The sequence below is a fragment of the Lactuca saligna genome, chromosome 3 (assembly GCF_052625555.1).
Source record: "Lactuca saligna cultivar CGN05327 chromosome 3, ASM5262555v1, whole genome shotgun sequence".
Lineage (NCBI taxonomy): Eukaryota > Viridiplantae > Streptophyta > Magnoliopsida > Asterales > Asteraceae > Lactuca > Lactuca saligna.
Genome location: NC_136419.1, coordinates 22,116,965 through 22,136,893, shown reverse-complemented (window position 1 = coordinate 22,136,893; position 19,929 = coordinate 22,116,965). Strand labels below are relative to the sequence as shown.

The 19,929-nt window shown below is 35.8% G+C and overlaps 2 protein-coding genes across 3 annotated transcripts; both read right to left on the bottom strand.

Annotated features, from left to right (window-relative positions):
- Nucleotides 1-997: 997 nt before the first annotated feature.
- Nucleotides 998-4,682, bottom strand: LOC145034734 (protein NDL2-like). Its single transcript, XM_078983240.1, has 10 exons — nt 4,547-4,682; nt 2,851-2,950; nt 2,635-2,738; nt 2,451-2,551; nt 2,287-2,347; nt 2,110-2,196; nt 1,951-2,028; nt 1,828-1,866; nt 1,692-1,747; nt 998-1,594 (listed from the first exon to the last, which is right to left on the bottom strand). Exons 1-10 carry the CDS (start codon nt 4,613-4,615, stop codon nt 1,228-1,230), a joined length of 1,062 nt encoding a protein of 353 aa, XP_078839366.1. The 5' UTR covers nt 4,616-4,682; the 3' UTR covers nt 998-1,227.
- Nucleotides 4,683-6,832: 2,150 nt separating this feature from the next.
- Nucleotides 6,833-9,336, bottom strand: LOC145034733 (SNF2 domain protein). Of its 2 annotated transcripts, none has more exons than XM_078983238.1 (5): nt 8,364-9,336; nt 8,096-8,148; nt 7,850-8,013; nt 7,586-7,731; nt 6,833-7,337 (listed from the first exon to the last, which is right to left on the bottom strand). In XM_078983238.1, exons 1-5 carry the CDS (start codon nt 9,133-9,135, stop codon nt 7,018-7,020), a joined length of 1,455 nt encoding a protein of 484 aa, XP_078839364.1. In that variant the 5' UTR covers nt 9,136-9,336; the 3' UTR covers nt 6,833-7,017. The 2 variants fall into 2 exon arrangements, with proteins under 2 accessions (XP_078839364.1, XP_078839365.1); XM_078983239.1 differs by having other exon boundaries at nt 7,285-7,399.
- Nucleotides 9,337-19,929: the final 10,593 nt, after the last annotated feature.

The window sequence follows — 19,929 nt, the reverse complement described above, 5'->3', positions numbered from 1 at the left end:
CTCTCTCTCTCTCTCTCTCTCTCTCTCTCTCTCTGGCCGTACACTGTCTTCTGTTCATCAACCACTCCTGAACCACTTAACACCTATATATATTTGGGGAATATGGGTCATAAATGAGTTTACGGCCGTAAATACAATTGAAAAAAGATATTACATGACCAAAAACTATTAATGTCTATAAAAGTGAAGTATAAACCATATTTTTGACCCAACAAATTGTTAAAAGTAACGTTAAATCGAGAGTTATATTTAGTTTTATTCGCACGTTGGTTGCGAGTATCAACTATAACAAATTAGTGTAATAAACTATTATTGCATGACTAGTATTAATAACATAATTACTTTCAGTATATATATTCGCTAAATTTTACGACATAATTTTATCTTATTGCATAGATATTCATCTAGTTTAAATATGTTACACCAATTATTCATTTGGGTCACAAAATTCCAAGTAATACTCTAAAAAAAATGCAAACTGAGATCATAGTATTGTTGTTCATCACCGTATTTGTAATTCCGAGTTTTCTAGTTGAGAATAAGATGAAAGAATGAAAGACCAAAAAATTTGTAGACATAAGTGTGTAAAGATGAAGATGATTTGTTCTTCCCCTTCTTCGACACAAATATGTTTATTTTATGGATATTGTGATGGATGCCCACTTAAGATGACGATGATTAATTTTGTTTAGATTTCAATTTGTTGTTGTTTTAAGATTGTTACGGTTTCTACATGGTTTAAGTCAAGTTCACGAACCCTCTCTTCAATGGCGTTCATCTTCATGATAGGGATTTACATCGAGAAAACCCAAACCAAAGCCAAAAATCCACAGAAAAATCAAAGACAACAAATTTTCAGAAACAAATATTGTTGAATTGTTGATTGATTTCGAAAATTTGATTTTTTTTTTTTTTTTCTTTTTTGTGGTGAGGGAGTTTTTCATTAATATGATAATTAAAAAGTTGAGACTATATACGAAATTAAAAACCTAAAACATATAATAAATGGAAGTTTTAAAATTGAAATTGAACCCCTATAGTCTAGACCCATCTCTTTAAGATTGGGCCCGGTATGAGGTATCCACACCACACGTCCACACTCCACAGTCCACACGTATTAATCATTTTTTGTAGTTTTGCAGATTTTGGTCGCATTCTTTTTTCTTCCGATCACTTGTGTACTAGAATTTGAATTTCCTATCTACACCCCTCTATTAACATTACCTTTCAGTTTGACCCGGGAGGAAGTCGGGTTTTAATCGGTTTTAACTTCAAACCCATGCTTTCCGGCTTATAAAGCTCCGGAGAGATCGAAGTCGGACTCAACGGACTTCTAGGACTTATATTCAACTCCATTCCCATTGGTCTGTAAAATCCATACCCCATCAAAAAATATTCCAACGCCATCAACATCGCCTCCGGTTGCTCCTCCGTCACCACCGACCCACATCTTCCGATCTCCACCAGAGCACTGAATCGTCTATCTAGTTTCGAAGCCATATGAACAGACTCCGAATGGAACGCCGAATTCTCTCCGACCAAGATCAGACATCGACACTGCAGCCGTTTCAGCCCCTCCGTAATATCCGCTCGCCTGAACCAACATAACAAAATCAAAACCTCATTTCACGTTTCATATTAACTCAAACAACAACGCCTTAGGAAAAGCAATTTCAATTTCAGTATTTTACCCGTTAAGAGCTTCGAGAATTCGCAAAACGTCAAGACTCTGCATCTCATCCAACGACTGTAGTACAAAAGCGGTGTAAATTTTCTAAACCTAATTTTACACGCATTAAATTAAAGTAGAAGAAATGGTAATCTTACTCTTCTACAAGAATCAACCATGTCTGATTCACGAACTTCCTGTCGTTAAACGAATAATTTATTTTGTGAAATTGGCATATGATATGAAATCATGAACATAAAACGGAGAAGATTTTTTTGTACCTTGCTGAAATAACGAGTCAACAATAATTCTTTTACTAGACCACACATTCCATAATAGTACAGTACGTTCGACATAACCTGAAAAGGAAAAGAACCATTTATTTTTGTCTCAACTCATTATTCAACCTGGGGTTGGAATGATAATATTACGAAACTAACCTTGTTAGACAGCCATTCCGACCAAGAAGGTGCTTTGCATAGAGGTGAAATAAGTATAAGACCAGCTACACGACGTGTATACTTTATCTGTTCCCCATAAAACATAAACAAATATTAATCTAGTAGCTAGGATTAAATTATCGTATAAATATTAAGTAGGAGTCAGAGTGAGCTTACAGCAAACAGGGTGAGTACATACGCACCCGCTGTTACCCCCAAGCACATAACTGCACCAAGTCTGGAGGCGGGAAGAACAATTAATTCAGACGTCTATTCAACTTTTTCAAACTCAACAGTCAGTCATGAGTTTATTAAGAGGGAATAGATAAAAATATAATTACCCAAAGTGATCAAGAACCTCAGCCACCTGGTCTGCCAAGTCATCAGCAGATAATGCCAGATCATCATCATAATCATATGACATGGCAGAAGCAGCTCCCAACTGCAGAAGCAAAAACTTTATCTATATCAAATTGTAAGTTTGAAGGTATAAAACAGTAAATGGTGAAGTTAGGGATTACTGACCTCATGGCCATGGCCAGGAGGACTGATGTGGTAAATGCAGAAATTATGAAGCAGTAAAGAAAATGCTTCTGGGCATAGGAACAATCCTTGGAAACAGGACATATCTGCACACAATTAAAAACATAAAGTATACTCTTATTAATTAATCTTAAAAAAAAAAAAAAAAAAAAAAAAAAAAAAAAAAAACATTTTTAGTGATTTAAGTATTTCACTTACAATTTAAAGCTAAATCAGGATATGTAATCAGAGCTGGCTTATCAGGGTCCCCCAAGATGGCAACAGAAATAGATCCAGTGGCAGTTTCGACAATGTGCTCCTGGTGTGGTGGATGCATTAATTAAGGAAACTATTAATTTACATAAAGACAACTAACTATTTTGGTCAAAAGGAAGGATTTTACCACTCAACTTTTTAAGGTGTAACGCTTTATAAGGATCATCCTACTTTTATACCAAGTAATTGATTCCATGAGTGTAGATTTAACTTTCAAGCTACTCACACAAGGGTAAAAATTACTATTTAATAGACAAAAGCTCTCATAAAGATGAATGGGAATATGGGAGTAGACAATGATGATTTTTTTTCAAGAAATTGATATAAAGAATAATCATTTGATCTACAATTTTCTGACACATTCCCATTTACTTACTTCATGTCATTGTTTACAAGAATGTTTCTTTGATTCCTTACAGTATTCAAAAATCAAAACCAGTTTCTTTATAAGAGAATCCTCCCTTCAATATGTTTTATTCCCAAAAAATGTACACTGTGATTTGGTTCATATTTGACAAGTTTACAGATAAAGTAAGAAGCTGTTTAGATCTTGATTAGACAATACCTACCATACCAATTACCAAACACTTAAAGTTACTGAACCTTTTCTAATAAAATAACCGAAAAGAGCGCAAATGTTTGAAGTGAAATAAAAGCTTCTGATAGTACCTCCCTCCCAATAAAAAATTATATCACCTCCACAAAAAGGGATAAAGAATCCAAAATATTTATGTACGGTTGTCGTCAATTACAAAAAAGGGAAGGGGAATCATCGTGTAAATAAACAGATGAGTTAAGAACAGAAGGTAATTAACAAGAAGGGAACACAATTAATTAAGTTTTAAGTTTTAAGTTTTAACGCCTCTCCACAATTCTAATTACATTATATAAAGAGGAGACAGCTACATCAAATATTAATTACAAGTAAAACTTAAGCCTCATGCCAGTAGAGCTGTAAAGAAAAAAAAATAAGACAGCACAAAGGCAACAAACTCTTTTCTTTTTATAGTTTGGTGATATTGACACATAAATTAGAATATCACGGGTTAATTATAAGATGTATTTATTTTATTAACTCATTATCTGTACTATAAGATCAGTTATTTTGCTACTCTTGTGGATATAGTCATATATATAGACTTGTATATACACATATACGCACCCTGTATGATAAATATTTGTAGAATTCATGCATCCGACACTCGTTTCACACCAATATTTATTAGTCTTACTTCTTAATTCAAAAGATTTGAGCTCATTGTTCAATCATGTTTTAAACCTAAATTATCCAGTCATCTCCAGTTCCTTTCAAGTAGCTAGCTATTCGACATGAATCATATTTGCAACAATTCTGTATCACTTTGGAAAAAGTCGTCCTATACAAATAACGGATCGTAAGTCTTAACTAATTGATTTCGAGATCAAATCCCAACAGATTGAACAGTTGCCTTGAAATGTAGTATCTATTTTTTGCAATCAATCAATGAAAACCATGGCTGAAGATCATTCAATAATAATCGGTCGATAAGTAAACAAATAAAAACCTTAACAATTAAACTACCATAAAATCAGAATACACATACATAAATGTGGCAATTCCTCGATATATACATGTAAACGGTGAAATGTATCTTCTAACCTTTCCACCAGGAGAGCTTGTGTCCATGTCAATGGCGACAGAATCGCTTGAATCCGCCATTATTGGCATCAATTTGTTTATATACGAATCTACGTTTTTGGCTCTCGATATCTGAGTAGCGAAGTGTGTGATTTTCTCTCTCTCTCTGTCTATATATAGGGAGCGACCCTCGTTATGTGTATGTATGCGTATCATACCCAAATGGCAATGTTGGCCCCTATAGTTTTTATATATTTTCATTATGCCCACAGTTGTATTCTTTCCATCAATATATGTTATTCCAAAATTTTCAAAGTATATGTGAAGTTCGTCTTTGAAGAGAGAGAGAGAGAGAGAGAGAGAGAGAGAGAGAGAGGATGCAAAAAATTAATGGGTATATGAAAGAATGCCGATAATATCAAATGGCTTGATTGTAAAAATTCTAATCTAGTTTGGTTTTAATATAAACTTAATTTTATAGGGGTAAGAACTCATATAATTTTAAAAATAAACACTTTAAATTGATTATCACTATGAAATTTTGCTAAAAACCCAAGAAATGTTAAAGAATAATGGGCCAACTTATTTAAATTATAATGTGAAATGTAGAACAAATGGTAAACCGCACCATTCGAACGCACATCAACCCGCTTCAAGGTCCATGTGGGAGAAAAATCACAAAACATTAGCAGTATTTTGGTGTGACATGGTTTGAACCCTAGACCTTCTATGTATAATGTATATGAGGTTCGGGTGAAAGTCAAATAGTCAAACAAATTGAGTTGACTCGACTTGAGCTTGCCAAACATAGTAGATTCAAACTTAGCTTGGGTGGTTATTAATGAACTAATATTTACACACCAAGCTTTTCTACAAGTCACCTCATGGGTACTCGCAAAATCAATTTGTTTTTGTTTAACTAGTTTTTTTAAATCTTAAATATAAATATTGAACTTGTTAAACTTTATGTTCGTTGCATGAACATAGAGAATATTTTAGAGGGGAATAAGGTTAAAATAGTTAAGCGCTACAAGAATATCAAGTTAATCATTGTACTTACCATATTGTTGCATCCGGAATTTTAAAACATAAAAGATGTACTCATTTGATAATGAAGAGTCTTAACATGAAAAAGGGGGTGATGAAACTTCATGAAGGGTCACGTCATTTCTTCTTTAGGTCATTATGTTCATGTGTTCTTATTATCGGACAATCATGTGTCAATAGTCTTTCGTCAATCTCAAATGAAAGGAATTTAACATAATATCACATGTATTTGAAGATTTTCCCCGTGTTCTTGTTTTTATTCTTTCGCTACAAATTAGCTATATAATGGTAATATAAATAGATTAATATTATAAAAAATGAAACGTTTTATATAAAAAAATAGTATAAGCAGAAGATTGTTTAAAATTTTTACTCGATTATCTAACTGTATAATATGAAATCAGAGTGATCATTTTATCGATCTTGCCAAATAAAAAAACAAAAAAACAAAAAACAAAACAAAAGTAGATTTAAACTATAGTGAGCAAAATGAAAAAGAAAAACAATGAGGTCCAAAAGTGTAAATAACCTCAAGAGCCCATTGTGCGACCGACGCTCTTGTATTTATGTACAGATCACGAGTGGGGACTGGCCCACACCTCCTCTCTCTATCTTCTAATTTAATAATTAACCAAATAGCATGGTTAATAATCTAACCAGAGTTAGATACCGACATTTTTTTTTCATTTCTTTTTCCCCAATTTACTCTTGATATCTCCAATTTCTGATATTTGATCATTTTATTATTTTATATAAAATATATTTTTATAAGTTTATTGGTTTTTATCATTATATATACAATCGATAAGGAATCTAGTTGCCTTTAAAATATTTATTTGTCGGTAATTGGGTTACTTTACAATCATAAATTTTAATATATATCCTTAAACGTCGAATTTAAAAACATATTTCGTATAATAAAATTTATTAAAAGAGAATGATTTCTTTATTAATACAATATGATTCTTCTTCACAATAGTATCTCCATCTGATTTCCTACTTTATATACATGTATGCAAACTAGACAATGCACAATGATTTTCTCAACAATAACGTTTAACTTAATCACCAAAAAGCACTTTCAAGATGAAAAAAGTTCACCCCGTCTTAGATATTTAAGCAATTTGATTTAATTAATTGAAAAAAAAAATTACCCAATAAAAACGTACCAATTTTTTTGCTTCATTAATGTTATCCAAGCATGGTTGAATAATAACATCACTGCTCTTAACTTCTTTGTTGTAGTCACAAGAACCACCATTCTACCATCAAATTTTCAATATCATATAATATGAACGCTCCAATTCAATTGGGTTGCTTTTTTTCAACACTCACAAAGTCAGGAACTACTAACTGAACCTATTAATTTTACTTGAACTAAAAATTCTGAATTAATAAACATTTTTAACAGCACATTGTACAACTCTACCAATGCAGTGGTCACCTCACCTGACCATATCCACCATCTCCTGATCGGAAACCGCGTTTCCAACTTCATTTTTACTACGGAATCCGCCATCGCCCTGATTCTCATGACAACACTTTATGACCTTAATCTGCTTTTGTACCTCACACTCGAACCCCATGGTATCGCGTTTTCTTCTCCCATTGATCTGAATGGGTGCATCCTCAATCATACTATCTCCATCTTTGACTCCATTGTTGACTCCCATTGACTTTTTGTCCTTTAAAGTTTTCTCATGTAACCCCGAGATGCTGTAATCGCATACTTTAAGCCCTTGTTTTTCCAATACCAGCAGCCAACCTGAATTTGTGAATCAGACTGATGTCAATGATACAAAATTACAGGACATGACATGACCTGACCTGACAAGACAAGACAAGACAAGACGACTTTTTAGTTTTTCGTTTTTCGCGTGCATTGGAATGGAAATGAGACCAATGTCAACGGGACAAAATTGCAATTTTTCTCGCTCTTAATCTCTCATTTGTGCAAAAGACGTGAAAGCCCTTGTCTTTATGTGGGAATGCAAGTTATGAAAAGTAATGTACCAATAAGGTCCTTGGGGGAGGAAATATCAGGTGTGGTTGGTTTCATATTGGTCCCACTAGTGACCCATGAAATTATCTGTCGTGGGAGCTGAGATGTTGAAAAGCCATTCATATAACAACCGACTCCAGCATGGTCACCATTTTCACTGCAAACAAAAAACAAAAAAAAAAAAAAGGTATATCTTTCAAATATATCTATATGCGATGATGGAACAACATGATAACTGTTTTTGCTGTTCTACAGATACAATAACTATGGCTCACCTTGCAAACTGCAATGCAGAGTTTGTGAGAAACAACCAAAGGATGGCTATGTCTTTGTACTGAACATCTGAGAGCCATGTGGAAGTATCATAATTGAGAAAAGACCCCAAATCCAATGCAACATCAAAAAGCAGTTTCTTCAGGAGGAGTTCATCTGTTGAAGACTGTAAGAACATGTCAGGATACTTATCTTTTGTAGTACAGTATCAGAAAGACTGTATAAGTTGATTGTATAAAAAAACTAACCAAGAGCTCAGCTACAGGCAAATTTGATTCCAATAGCAGTTTGAAAAGCATAACTGAGAGCAGATAGAAAAGATGAAAAAAACTGTTACCATGGGAATGATTTGTAAGACTTTGGAACCCATTAATCATATTGAACTTAATTTGAAGACAGTAATAAGGTAACAATCATATTGAACTTAATTTGAAGACATTAATAAGGTAACAGTGGTTTGCAAGTTTGTGCAAATATGTTCTCATAAATCTTGTAAAGGATCATGTAAAATCTCACCTAAAAAGGTTGGATTCTTCTTGAACCCCTTGATAATCTGAGCAGCGTAACTTTTGACATCCTTGTGCAATTCCTTCCGGGAAGCTTCTGAATCAAACATTAGACACAACCTCAACAGAAAGGACTCGATCATAACAACCCCAGCAAGGTAAGCCATTCCACTATCCTCATTAATTCCCTGACGAATATCTTCAGTTGAAAGAGGGAAAAACAACTGCAAACCATCTACGCGACCTTGATTCTCATTAACCTGATCAGCGATCCAGATTGGCACTAGACTAACCCAACTCACACTTGATTTATAAACCCTAACCTCCTGTTCTATCAAATCATTATTGCAACACAAAATTATGTGACTAACTACTGCATCCACTAAACCCTCGATCTCGGCCTTAAAGCTAGAAATCAGAAATTTTAAGTTAACTAATTGGTATAGAACCGGGGCGAGAAGAGACACTTGCGTCAAGTAGCTGCTATCAGAGGGAATCCGAAACGAAACAATGGAGTGAAACAAGTCCTTAAGGGACAGCAAAAAATTATGTGGATCTCTTAAGTTGGATGATTTAGCGGTTTGAAATGTGAGTGCAGAGTAAAACCAGATGAATTCAAGCGGTGGGTCTGTCATCGTCTGGGTCAAACGGAAGAAAATGGAACCGAGTTCTGAAAAATCGGTTCTACCTTTCTGAAACTCAACTAGAAAGTGGTAGATTGATTCGTTTAACATTGGTTCTAAATTTTCAAGCAATGGTGAATTGAGGGTTTGCAACTTCATGCTATAAATAGAAGGATCAGACAGCGACGAAGTAAAATATGTAAGAACTGAACTTTAAGTATGTAACTACAACTAAATTGTGAAAATTGCAGAAGTTTTGAGCTCGATAGTTATGGCAAAACGAGTTGCTAAAACCCTAATATGTCAAGAACCACGAACGAGGGAAGTTTTGGGGCTTTTCCCCAACGGACGGAATTTGAATTGTTTACAAAGCTGCATCAATTCCTATGGTACATAAAAATCGAATTTAATGTTAAAGAAAATAAAATTTATTTTTATATTTTTAAGTAGTAAAAAACCAAGTTTACTATGTTTTTTTTTTTTTTTTTTTTTTTTTTTTTGTGTAATTTTTTTTTTTTTTTACTTCCACCACGTGAAAATATTAAACTACTCGGAGTGGATCCCGTTATTGTATCTCATAACACGTGATAACGCCAATGAACACCGTCTCTTTCTCCTGTTATTAAATATTAAAGGTTTTCGCGTTACTTCCTGTTACCACCATCACATTTGGTAACGGCGTTTTTTTGTTTTTTAGCTTAGTAACTCGTATGGGCGTTGCCCACACCCATCTCTCTTAGTTTTTTAGAAAATTGGATATCTACAAAATTTTGTGCATCCTTTTTATGGACCAAAATTTCTCTAACTTCTTTGGATATATTCTAGTAAAAAAAATATATGTTTTTTTTTTAATTAAAACTTAAATTTATTCCAATTTTATATGGGATAAACAATTTGGAATGAAAGCTAGGTTACCCATAATATGTGGAAGTATCAACGTAATTTCATAGTCATCTGATCTAAATGTTACATGAAGAACATAAGTCAAATAATGGAACGGGAAGACGTAGGATGTAGAAGATCATAACATGAATGATTCAGTAGATTTTGATTTCTATATATCCACTCATGTAGTATTTCGTTATACCACATATATAAGATCCATTTGTATAAATATAATCATCTACATCCAAAAGTTATATGTTTTGGAAGAAGCTTGTAAAGTTTGAGGAGTTGTGATTGATAAAAAAGAATAATATAATTTAACTGATACACCATTAAGCATAACCATACATAACATAGAAATCACGCTTAGAAATGGTGGACAATTAGCTAGAGCAATGAGTGTTATAGCGAAACTGATTGTAAAAGAAGGGAAATTAGCCACATTAAAATTACATTTTGGGGAAGTCTATTAAATATCCAAGAACTAGGGGTGAGCACAAGCAGGTACCCGACCAAATTTATTGGAACCGGAACCGGCGGTTCCTAACATATTGGAACCGGAATCGGAACCGGTTACATCGGTTCCTAAAAATTTGGAACCGTTCCCGGAACCGGTTCCGTTTTGGGTACCCGGTGTCTAATTAAAAAAACATAAAAAAAAACAATGATGTTATACAAAAAATTTACAAGATCATGGCTTACGTTATAAATTATAAACAATATCATGTTGTTTAAAAAAAACATACCTTCGATATGCACATGTTAAATTACATAAGCTTGCTTTTATAGTTTATAAATATATATGTGATGATCATCTATTGATATACAAAAAGAATCTTAAACACATAACAAATAGTTAATTGTGCACAACACATAATGTAGGATATTAATTAGGGATGTCAAAAAGTTTTGTGGGATCCCGAACCCGTGGGGTTCCAATCCCAAATGAAGAATATTTGTTTAAAAAATCAGAGTACGAAGGCGGGGGTGGGGGCAATGTTAACCCCCGTTTTAGTTTCGGGGGCGGGGGTGGGGGTGGGTAGTCCCGTCCCGAACCCCCAATGGGTACCCCGTTAATATATTATTTATATTAATAAATATTAATTATAAAAATATAATAAATAATAACAATGATTTTGAACTTCTAAAATTTAATTAAATATCATGTTTTAAAGCTTATAATATAACATTTTTAAGATGTTATAATATGTTTATTTTAAATATATAAACTTATGTTATAAATAACTATTTATATCAAAAATGATTTCTTTTAGTTCAAAAAATAACTTATTTTAGAATAAACTATACCTTCGTTCGCCCAAAAAAAATTCAACCCAAACGGAGGCGGGGATAATCCTGGGATTCGGGGGCGGGGGCGGGGATGGGGAGGCTAGAGATTTCGGGGGCGGGGGTGGGGACGGGGGAACAGGAAATTTTCGGGGGTGGGGGCGGGGGATGCAATCCCCGCCCCGTTTGCCCTCGTTGACATCCCTAATATTAACTAGTTTTATATTTCATGCTTACTGTAACCGAGTATTAATTGCAATTACAACAGGAACTTTAACATCTCACATAATATATATATATATATATATATATATATATATATATATATATATATATATATATATATATATATATATATATATATATATATATATATATATATATATATAAATTGGTTTCGACGGATACCCAGCAGGTAGCGGTTCCAAAAGAATGAGAACCGGAACCGAAACCGCTTAAAGCGATTCCAAAACTTTAAGAATCGGAACTGGAACCGCTTTAGGCAGTTTCGGTTCCAGAACCGGCGGTTCCAAGGTGGTTTCAGCTCCGAAAGTGAGTACCCTGTTTCGGTGCTCACCCCTACCAAGAACTGCTCAACAACAGTTGGACAAGTGGGGAATGTTGGGTGAACCAAAAAAGTTTGGGTAGAGTTGGATCTAAGTGTTGGCTAGGTAAGCGCCATGCAGTAAGAGGAATAGTTATGAACCATATAGACCATCCACATGGGGGTGGTGAAGGGAAGGCCTCAATTGGTAGAAAACAACCCACAACCCCTTGGGTTTATCATGAACTTAGAAAAAATATATAGAAAAAGAAATAAATATAGTGATAATTTGATTCTTCATCGTCATAGTAAATATGAGAGAAAATAGAATTTCTTTCTTCGTCTTTACTAAAAAAAAAAGATGGAAACGGCGGCAAGTTCACTAAAAAAATTCGTTTGTAGTAAACAATTTATTAAACAAATAAATTAAATTTGGGCAAAAGACGAGAATTTAAGCTTCGCGTGGTGGATTTACAATCCATTGCCTTGATCCATTTTGCTACATCCGGCTCTCTACTATTTTCTAGTATTTTTATATTTTTTCTATCAACGTAAAAAAACATATTATTTCTTTTTTTTTTTTTCTTTCTTATTTCTGAAAATAAAGAAATAAATAATAAAAAATTTCATTTTTATATGTTTTAGAATGAATTTCAAGGAAATCAAACTTCATAAAACATTGGGAAAATGATATATGAACCTCTAAACTAATACCAAGAGAAAACATGTTAACCAAACCAAACAAAAGACTTTGTTATTTTTAAAGAAACTACGTGAGACAAATACTACTAAGTAAAAAAAACAACAATAGCTTCCTTCTTGTTTTATCAAGAAGACATTATTGCTCATTTTTTAGTTCAAAAACTCATATATAATTACAATAAGACAAAAGTCTTATTCATTTGTAGATGAAGCTTCGATAGCACCTAAGTCTAGAAGGAAATTATGAGCATTACGTTCATGTATAACATTCATACCATGGTTAGCACGGTTGACGATATCAACCCAAGTATTAATTACACAGCGTTAACTATCAAGTATCAACTATGATTAGCTGAAATTGAAACCACTTAGGTTGAAATCTATACTGTTGATACCTAAAGCAGTAAAGCATATACCTACTACAGGGCAAGCAACTAGGAAGAAATGTAAATAATGAGAGTTGTTGAAATTAGCATATTGGAAGATCAATCGGCTAAAATAACCATGAGCAATACTTCATGAAAAAAATAGTTTGACGACACAACTATGACATTTGTGATAAATTTATAAATAAAGATTTAGTGACAATAATAATCGTTATAGTTAACTATATAGGTATGAAGATAATCATAATATTGTATATAATATTTTTTGTGATATATATATATATATATATATATATATATATATATATATATATATATATATATATATATATATTGTAAAATCCTAAAATTCAAGACCAAAATTTTCATTTTAATTAAGTTATTATAAAACCAACACTATAAGAAAACATCCATAATAACATCCCATGTCAAACCAAAGTGTCAATAATCAAAACATATTATCATAAAATAATATTAGAGTGTAATCTCAAAGATCTCATGTATGGAAAACATATTGTGATGCGATGATCGAGCCAGTTCCTTTCCTTTGAAAACGAAGTATCTGAAACCAAAACTAAAAACCTTAAGCACGAATGGGTAGGAAAGGGCAACTAATTCCTCATTAATAAGTATAATGATCTACAAGTAACTAAATGTTTTTATAAATTCTCAATCTCAGTTACTTTAGGAAAAATGTGAAAATGATCTTATTCCATGAAATTACACTTTGCACCATGCCAAGTCATTAGTGGAGTGTATGATTTGTAGCACTCGATTCCTGGTACACACTTAATTCAAAGTATTTTTGTATGCTTATGTTTTTCTCTAGGACTCGATGAGTTGGAGGCCCAACTCGTCGAGTAGAGTCGGGACCCGCGAACATTTTAAGTGACCTACTCGGCGAGTCGGTAGAGTGACTCGGCGAGTAGGTACTATTTAAGTAAAACCCTAATCGTTCGTGTAAAGATCTAAGGCCTTTGTGGTGGTTTCTGGTGATTTTGGAACATAAGAAAGAAGAGAAAGGCTTGAGGAATCAAGAGGAGGCCAGAGGAGTTCGAGGTTGTTCACCCTCTGCAGTACTTTAGAGGTATAAAGCTGATACCTTGCTATTTCATGTTTTAAATCCCTTTTTGGGGTGATTTAGGGCTTTTAGGAGGCATTCTTGGTGACCAATCATGAGTGCAAGCATGGTTGGGGGCTAAGACTTCAGATCCAAGGTCTTTAAAGGGTTACAAGGCAGATAGGGACTAATTTTGAGCCTTAGAGAGCCCCATGCATCTTAAGAGTCTCATTTAGGGCCATTTGAGCTCATTATCCCATGCATGCACGTAGAGTTTGTAACTTTATGTGCTAGATCAATCTTAGAAGCCTAGATCTATCTTTTGGTTGAGTGTTGTACATCAGAAATCGAGAAATGAGCCTTGGTCATTCTCAACTCGTCGAGTCGTTCTTAGGACTCGGCGAGTCCATGGCTTGACTTCCATTTTCTGTTATGGTTCGAAGGAACCCAGTGGGTGTTGGAGTGGTCTTAGAGGGGTTCGGGGGAGTGACCCAACGCATTGGACTTAGCCATAGACCTAGAAATCATAGGACTTGATGAGTGTATGAACAGACTCGGCGAGTCCAAGGCAATCTCCCAACTTTCGAAGATGAACTCGACGAGTTGTTCATACAACTCAGAGAGTCAAGGGCAGGACTTGTGCATAGGATGGAGATGAACTCGACGATTTGTTCATATAACTCGGCGAGTCAGGTGAAGGTTCATTTGGCGTTGTCTTAGAAGGAGAACTCGTCGAGTTGTTGCCAAACTCGATGAGCAGAGGCGTGAAGAAGGTTAGATGAAAGGATAGGGACTCGACGAGTTGGCGGCCCAACTCGGCGAGTCGGGTCAACTGGAAGTTGAGTTTGACTTTGACTTGGTCAGGTATAAAATAGTCACTTTTCCTTAAGAGTATTTATCAGTGTTTGATTAAGTGTTTTTGGATTTATAGCCGGAGGATCACCGGAGCAGCAGTCAGACATCTGTCGATCAGCTTTTCAGTGGTCAGCCTTATGAGGTGAGTTACCTTCCTGTAGCGGTGAGTCTGTGGCCACAATGTCGACCCACTAGTAAGAGTTGTATGTTAGATGATTGTCTTTGTGATATTCATTTAGGTTTGATACTACCTGATATGTTAATTGCTGGCATGATATGATATACACGATGTTAGTAGAGTTCGGTTGTTAGGACCGAAGGGTAGGTCGGACACCCCAGATATGTCCGAAAATATGTTATGATATGCTTATATGCTGGCATGATATGTTATATGTGATAGTGGTAGTAGGAGGGGTGGAATAGTCCAAGATGTTCGATAGCATGTTAATGTTATGATATATGTGATAACATGTTAATGTTATGATATATATTCCCCAAGTTCGGTTGATAGGACTGAAGGGTAGTTCAGACACCCCATATATGTTTGATAGCATGTTAATGTTATGATATATGTGATAATAGCAGTAGGGGGTGGAATAGTCCAAGATGTTCGGTTGTAGGACCAAAGGGTAGGTCAGCGCCCCAGAATGGCTCGACATGGGTAGGTCAGCACACCCAGAATGGCTTGACACGGGTAGGTCGGCACCCCAGAATGGCCATATTGGGTAGGTTGGGCACCCTAGAATTGCCCAGCAGTATGTATGCTATATGATTGTATGGTATGTGGTAAGATGGGGGAACTCACTAAGCTTCGTGCTTACAGTTTTCAGTTTTGTTTCAGGTACCTCTTCAACGAAGGGGAAGGAGCCGACGCAGTAGTTGCACATCATTCACACATGGGATTCCGCCTTATGAGATTTCTTAGGATTGTACTCTGACATTGTTACTACTTTTATGATATGATTTTCAAACATGAGCTTATGGTTTTATGAAATGATATGACACAGTGATGTTTTATGACAAATGTTTTCTAAATCGTTATATTAAAATTGAAAATTTTGGACTCGGAAATTGAGGATGTTACAGTGTGGTTAACCAACACACTAATTTGGGATTAGAAAAGGTAGCAAAGGGTAGTTCGATGTTTACCATAGATCACTAGAGCGTGTGTGGCTAACCGACACATTGATTAGGTGGTAAATGACACTGAGAGTACCAAGTACATTTGCATCGTTATTCACACCTTGTTTGTGATCCTCGGTATCCCAGTCACAAACTTGAAGGGCATATCGAGATTTAAACATGTCATTGAAAAGTTCAATGAATCTAAAAATAATCTAGGAATTTCAATCATTTAAAACTTACTTGTCCTTTTCGTTTTTCATGGTGGAATTAGTGAATCGTCATTCACTTACCTTCAAATTATTTGCAATTAGATTACGACATCCCTCTTCTGAATTGTAAATAATTGTGTTGGTTCCTAGCCCTAATTTTTCATTTGGGTATTAAATTGGGGATTCTTATCTAAGCTAAACTTTGTCCCTTTTCTTTTTCAGATGTTTGCTTCAACAAAAACAACAACACTTCTGGCTGGACCCCTTCCGGCTCATTCTCACTCATGAACTTGTATAGGAGGTTGATATTCGATGGGTCCAACTTTAATGATTGGATCTGAAACATTCGCATGGTCACCCATTACGAGGACAAGGAGTATATTCTCGACAAGGAGCTGAAGAAGGTTAACATAAATACTAACACTCCCGAAGAGATTGTTACCTATGAGGCTAATGAGCGAGATGCTACGCAGGTTCATTGCATCATGCTTGCAACAATGACTGTTGAACTCCAAAAGTCCTACGAGGACAGTTATTCGTACGAAATGCACTAAGATTTAATGGAAAGGTACCATCAAAGTGCCAGGCAGGAACGGTATGAGATCATCACTGCAATGATCACTACCAAAATGAAGGATGTAGAGTCCATCACGACCCACTTGCAGAAAATGTAAAGATACGTGGACCGAATGATAAAGTTAAATGTTAACTTTGATGAGGAGCTGGCCATAGATATTATTCTACACTTCTTACCTCCTTGCTACGACCAGTTTCGTATGACCTACCACATGAACAAGTAGGAGGTCACTCTAAGAAAGCTTCATTGCCTGCTAAGGAATGCTGAGAGTAGTCTAAAAGGAAAATCTACTACATCCACTTTTGTTGTCACTGCCCCTGTTTTGGCTATTGGGGAAGGAAAGGGAAAGAAGAGGAAGGCTCCTTCAAAGATCTACCATAAGGGAAAGTCCCACGATGGTACCTCTTCTAGTGGAACCAAGGCTGGTCTCGCTGCTCCTTCTTCAAACCCGAAGGATACAGAGTGCTTCCACTGCCACGACAAAGGGCATTGGAAACGAAGTTGCCCTAAGTACCTACAGGACATCAAGGATGGGAAGATAAAGCCCTCTTTCGTATGTATTTATAATATTCATTCTAATAATTCATCACATGCTATGTATTGGGTCCTCGATACATGATGTGGTTTTCACATTTGTTCTGGTTTTCAGGGTCTAAGAAGAAGTATGGATATGGAGCATAGGAAGATAAACTTGATCATGTGGAATAGGAAAGTGTCTCATGTAACAACCAAAAATTTCCAACCAATTTAAAACATTTCAATCCATTAAAAAACCATTAAGTTAATACAAATTGTTTTCAAAATAGTTTTAAACATCAGAGTATCCCCATAACCAAATCACAAAATCATGAATTATGAGGAGCGGTACGATCACGCCTTTGCCTTGCCACGATCACCTGATACCTAAAACAATAAACTGAAACCGTAAGCTCGAAAGCTTAGTGAGTTCCCCCAAAACACTCATACACACATAACCATACACATACATCAATAAACATCATACTACAGGTCCAATCAACTGTCGAGTTGGAATACCCCAGGCCCTCAACCATCGGGTTGGAATGCCAACATACTACGAGTCCAATCATCCTCGGGATGGAATACTCTCGGCCCACAACCATCAGGTTGGAATGCCCACACACCTATACATACAATAACTACTATGAGTCCCAGGACCACAACCATCAGGTTGGAATGCCCACATACTAGCAAACATGTGCATTTATCAAATAATCACATAACAGTCTACTGAAACAACATACTAGGGCCCAATCATCCTACCGGGATGGAATACCCTCTACGGCTATTCAAACATGCACGCATCTCACAGGTAATCTGTTTCCAGCACACACACAGTCCGACTAGCTACAAGTCACTAAGCATAATCACATCCAGTCTACCAGGATGCCAATCTAATCAACCATACTAGCATATACTCATCCTTTCTAGCAAAATACCAAACCAAGATATCACAACAGTAATTACTCAAATAACAATTCAAAGGGTCGGCCTTGGTACCTTAGAACCTTGGTATAGTGAGGATAACTCACTTTGAACTGCTGAAACAACGTTGGTACCCTTCTGACTGCTATCTGACAATCCCCACACCGCTGCTCCTCTAGCTCCCCGAACTATCAACGCCATAATAAAACTTATCCCAAAACAATATCCTTCTAAGGGTAAATTGACCATTTTACCCTTAACCCAAATATGGTCCATGGCTAAGGCCCAACACCGTAAAATGAAAGGCCCAACACTAGGTAAGCTTCTCAAGCCTACTAGTGACCCACTAATGGCCCAATTAGCTACATTGGGCCCAATCCATTAATGGGCCTCACCTAAAGCCCAAATTATATTCCTTGATCCATATAATATGATTTCTGAGGGCCCACAAAGGCCCAAATACCCAAACATGCCCCAAACCACGACCCAAAAACTCATGATCCATACAGACAGATTACACAGGGCGTACCCCCCATATACGCTAAGCGTACGGGCAAAAAGGTGAGTACGCTGGGCGTACCTGCAATTACGCTCAACATAATTCCCCTGTTAATTCCTTTTACTATTAAGAGCTGAATATCTCGATTCAGAAGCTACCAACTCAGATCCAAGTCTTATTTTATGCCTTAAACCATAAAGTCACTGACTTGGTGACTTTATATGGCTCAAACCAACTCAAACTTCCAAAGTGATCTTCTACATCCATAAAAGGGGACTAGATCTCATGCATGGGCTTAATATAACCATAAAAATCAAGACTTTATTGCTCATGGGACATTTTTAGCTCTAAGGGTGGCAATCCCAAGCTTTGGGACGAAGTTACACCATAAAGGTCCAATCTTTGTACCTAAAAAGATCCCAAAGCTCACAACAACTAGATCTATGTATCTACAAGGAAAGTTGTGAACTTTATAGCTCCAAATAGTTGTAAAAGGTGATGCTATCTTGGATCTACAAGCTACAGCCACCAAGTTTCCTCTTTTGCCAACCTCTTCTTTCTTCTTCTAAGCCTTCCTTTGCCAAACTAAGCTCCATGAGGCCAAACACACTCAACAATGGAGATGGACGGCTATCTAGGGTTTTTCTAAGGATAAAGAGGTTGATATAGGGGCTAGGGTTGAAGCCATTATGTTCTATATATAATGGCTTAACCCAAACTAGGGTTTCATGATCTTTAACATACGTTGGGCGTACCTTTAGTACGATGGGTGTATGCGCCCTTGCACCCGCGACCAATTACTTTATTACGCTGGGCATACCCCAGATTATGATGGGCGTAGCCACGCATGTCCCAAAAGCATGCATGCCCCTTTCTCATCACTTTTTCTCCACAAGGGCCATATTTGCCAATATCTTCAAAGTATCATAACTCCTTTATTCTAGATTCGTTCCAAACGAAATTTATATCCACGGAAAGGTGGCGAGAAGCCCTACGCTTCTAGCAACATACCCCGGTCTGAAACCTTCTCGAATGAAAACCTATTGCCCATAAAAGACCGAAACGCCCTTACTCTTGATTTCGGGAATCCATATATTATTACTTTTAGAATGGGGTGTTACATCGCCTATCACCAAGATTGGAGTTTACTCTTTAGTGCTTAGCAGTGGGTTAGGATTAGAATTGAATAACCGTTGCTATTCATCAGGAATGAAACGAAACATTATTTCTGTTCATGGTTTGTATAAACAAGGTTTTAGGTTTTCGTTTAATAATGAAAATGGTTCTATTAATGCTTATTTGAATGGTACTTTGTATTTTGAAGCATTACCTTGTAATGGAATGTATGAAACTGTGATGGTTATAGACAACTAGGAAATGA

Coding starts and splice junctions, on each gene's coding strand:
- LOC145034734 (XM_078983240.1), bottom strand. CDS start 4,615: ATGCCAATAATGGCGGATTCAAGCGATTCTGTCGCCATTGACATGGAC. Junction 2,348..2,450: donor GAGGTTCTTGATCACTTTGG/GTAATTATATTT, acceptor TCCCGCCTCCAG/ACTTGGTGCAGTTATGTGCT. Junction 2,029..2,109: donor CGGAATGGCTGTCTAACAAG/GTTAGTTTCGTA, acceptor TTTCCTTTTCAG/GTTATGTCGAACGTACTGTA.
- LOC145034733 (XM_078983238.1), bottom strand. CDS start 9,135: ATGAAGTTGCAAACCCTCAATTCACCATTGCTTGAAAATTTAGAACCA. Junction 8,149..8,363: donor GAAGAATCCAACCTTTTTAG/GTGAGATTTTAC, acceptor ATCTGCTCTCAG/TTATGCTTTTCAAACTGCTA. Junction 7,732..7,849: donor TCTGCATTGCAGTTTGCAAG/GTGAGCCATAGT, acceptor TTTTGTTTGCAG/TGAAAATGGTGACCATGCTG.